General features: G+C 38.3%; 1 protein-coding gene across 1 annotated transcript in view; it reads left to right on the top strand.

The window, feature by feature from the left end:
• Window positions 1-1,016, top strand: part of cryba1a (crystallin, beta A1a) — a 3,691-nt gene extending 2,675 nt beyond the window's left edge. The window contains exon 6 of the mRNA XM_014005320.1: window positions 493-1,016. Within this exon, the coding sequence (XP_013860774.1) occupies window positions 493-640 (148 nt within the window). The 3' untranslated portion in view covers window positions 641-1,016. The remainder of the gene's footprint in view (window positions 1-492) is intronic.
• Window positions 1,017-3,425: the final 2,409 nt, after the last annotated feature.

The raw sequence follows: 3,425 nt of genomic DNA on the forward strand, positions 1-3,425 counted from the left end.
ATTGGTGAATGCCACAAATTCTCCTAAATCACTCGTACGCACAACTTAAGAACAAATCTGTGCGTACGAACAGTTCTTGCATGAGGCCCATTGAGTGCCAGCATGTCAATATGACCTCTGAAAACACACACAGTTGTTTTTTTTAGCGATGTCCTCCAGCAGCGCCAAAGCTGCCACTATTTCACAATTAAATGCAACATTTTTACTCTTTATGACCCCATGTCATTGTTTGCACCTTCTCGACCATAGGAATCATCACAGGTTACTTGTTCTGGATGAATCAAAGTGCTTCTCTTCTCAGTGAGAATAAAGTGCCCCTTAGAAAACTCACACATATTTTATGAGTTTTATCTATGAGTGCCTGGGTAAGCTTAATGTGTGTTTACATCCACACGTGACAAGAATAGAGGAAACTTTACAATATATTCACATTGCTTTGTTTTCATTTCCACTTCCTGTGTTCTTACTCGCTGCTCTTCTCTCCTCCTCCAGTTGGGTATGCTACCAGTTTCCAGGATACCGTGGGTACCAGTACATCATGGAGTGCGACCGCCACGGCGGCGAGTACAAACACTACAGGGAGTGGGGCTCCCACGCTCAGTCCTTCCAGGTGCAGTCGCTGCGTCGGGTCCAGCAGTGAGGCCTGCAGCCTCCCACTCTTTACCTCCTCCTCTTTTGTTTTTCTTCCTCCATTCACCCTGTCATTCCAGCATCTTCCGCTGCTTTGAAAGTTTATTATTTACAGAAATCCTGTTTCGTTGCCAAAATCAAATCAAACCATTGGAGAGAGTCGAGAAGAGAGAAAAAAACAAACACTGAAGAGAAGTTTCTGACGGATGAGCCCATGAGGAACAACGGAGGGGAAGTTAAAAGGCTTCAAGGTGGTGACAGGATGATGTTTGTTCACTCAGTCATTGCTTCTCATGTTTGTGGATAACTACGCTGCTGCCAGTGATGAAGAGACAAGGAACTGGCCACTAAAAATAAACACAAATTAATGAGTCTGCTGCTAAATACTTGGAATCTGAGTTGATTTTTTTTCATTTTTTGTCTCCAGTAAAGTTAATGTTTCTTGGAATTTTATCGTAGTGACAACTTGTGAGGATTAAAATGAAAAGAAAATTAACTTGGCAAAGTCATTAAAGAAAAAAAAAGCTGGTTAATAATTGTAACTCTCTGCACACATAATTCCAACAGGCAGTTTATTAGTAACTAAAATACACATTTAAAATATGAGAAAAACATTATTCAACATCTCATCGCAAGCAATATTTTAGGTGTATAGATTCAAAACTCAAGAATTCTGACAACAAACCCTTTTATATTGTTTAGGGTTTTCAGTCACATTATTTATCATATAATTCTATAATTTTAGATTGTGATGATTACATCTTAAAATATAATGCAATAATGCAAAGAGTTGTTGAGCCTTACAATTAAATATTAACTTGTCAGGTCGTGTTATTTTAACAATCCTATGTGGTGCAGTGTTTTTCTAAAAAAAAAAAAAACAAAAAAAAAAACACAACATTTAATAAATGGTTTAATTTTTATTTATAGTGTTTATTTAATTTTTTTAAAATGCAGTGAGTGCAACTAGATGTTATAATACTGTAGTTAATGGTAGGATTGATCATGAAACTACAAAAGACATTCTCTAATTAATATTTAATGTTCAACTTAGGTAAACAAAGAGCGGCTCACCAGCCAGTTTTTCTATTAATGTAGTTATCTCTAACTCTGGCACATTCTCACATCAAAGCTCTGCCTTATTTAAACTGTTGAGAAGTGGTGCTCACGCTTTGTTCATCTCCATCTTCATCTCCATCTTCTACTGCTCATCTGTTGTCAGGTCATGGAAGCAACAGAAAGAAAGGGCCCAATTCTGGCCTTATGTGTTCCCAGGCCAAAGGGGATACAGTATATAATCCCTCCAGTGAGCTCTTGGTCTAACCCAGATTTTTCACAGTGAAAGACGCCGTTTCTTGCTGACGTGGCCATATTTTTCTTCTTGCACCCCCTGCTGAGAGCTCTGTTTGACCATCACCTTCAGAAAGAACCTGTCTTGCAGGGTATACGCCAGGTGTTGTGTTGGTCAGAACTTTGGATGTGTTTATACAGAGAAGCAGGTGACCTACACTGGTGTCATTTTTATTCAGTTGCTGTTGACAAGAACAGATTGCTGCAGCATGGACTATTTCACGGATACCGCCATCTTTGCCTAACGCAAAGCATCATGGTCCAGTTTGGGGGCATCCGGTGCTGGTGTGTGAATTGAATGACGGTGAAAATGGGTTGTGGAGATCGCTGCGCAGTGTTTTACTTGTGTACATGTGCAACAATGATCATAGATAAATGAAAAATAAGTTTAAATGTATAGAATAATGAAAACACAAGATTATTGCTACTCGGTAGTAGATCTTGCGTTAAATATGTTGACGTAGTTTACATAGATCTGGGCTGTGTTTCATATTTCCTGATCATTTTAACCACTTGATATCACAAATATAAGTATGGACTATCTTAAACTTGACCACATCTCTATATGGTTTATTTATTAACAATAACATACACCATACAGAAAGCTACAGATCACACTAACAAATGCATTTACCACCGTTAAAACAAAAACACGTATTTGAATTAATATTTAAGCCAAATTTGATGTGTGGCCAAGAAGGATGTTTCATACTCAACATTTAATAAATCATAGGTCTGTCTGCCTCAAGATTTTAGATTATCCAGCACCACTGCTCAGCATTGTTAATATGATCACTGGGATTTTCTCTGGCAAAACTAGATTTAATATAATGCCATACTATAGTAATTATTACATTATATTAGTGCACAACAGTATAACCTTACCTCTGTATTGCATGTCCAGTTTGCTATTTTAGGCAATAATCCCAACATTTGAGCAGGTAAAGGTTCTGGACAAGTTTGTCCTTTTTTCTGATTAGATGTTGGTACCTCGTGAACCAAAATAAACATTTTAATACACGCAACAATCAAAACTTTACACATTTACATAACCTGTTCCATTGTTTACTTTTCTTTTGTTTGCCCCCAAACAATCCCACAAACCATTGCGCGCTGCTTCCGGTAGGCGGCACGCTAAACGGTATCCACATAATAGTCCATGAAGGAGACAGCATGGAGACACAGGTGGCTCTTTGTGGCTGTGCTGGCAGTGAAAGAGTGATTTTTGTACTGATGGAGAACTGTCTTCTGTTGGAAATGGCAGCCATTTCTTCGTGGTAAATTTGCAAAATGTCTGTCACTTCTCCGTTAACAGAAATACCAGATCTACCTCCTCCACCATCAGCTAAAAAAAACTAGACACCGCATAGCGGTAACATAATGACCCCCGCATGCAGAAATGCATCAGAACTCAGAAGTCTTTATTCCTAATAAATGTCATGCTA

Source organism: Austrofundulus limnaeus, unplaced genomic scaffold, assembly GCF_001266775.1.
Source record: "Austrofundulus limnaeus strain Quisiro unplaced genomic scaffold, Austrofundulus_limnaeus-1.0 Scaffold29, whole genome shotgun sequence".
Lineage (NCBI taxonomy): Eukaryota > Metazoa > Chordata > Actinopteri > Cyprinodontiformes > Rivulidae > Austrofundulus > Austrofundulus limnaeus.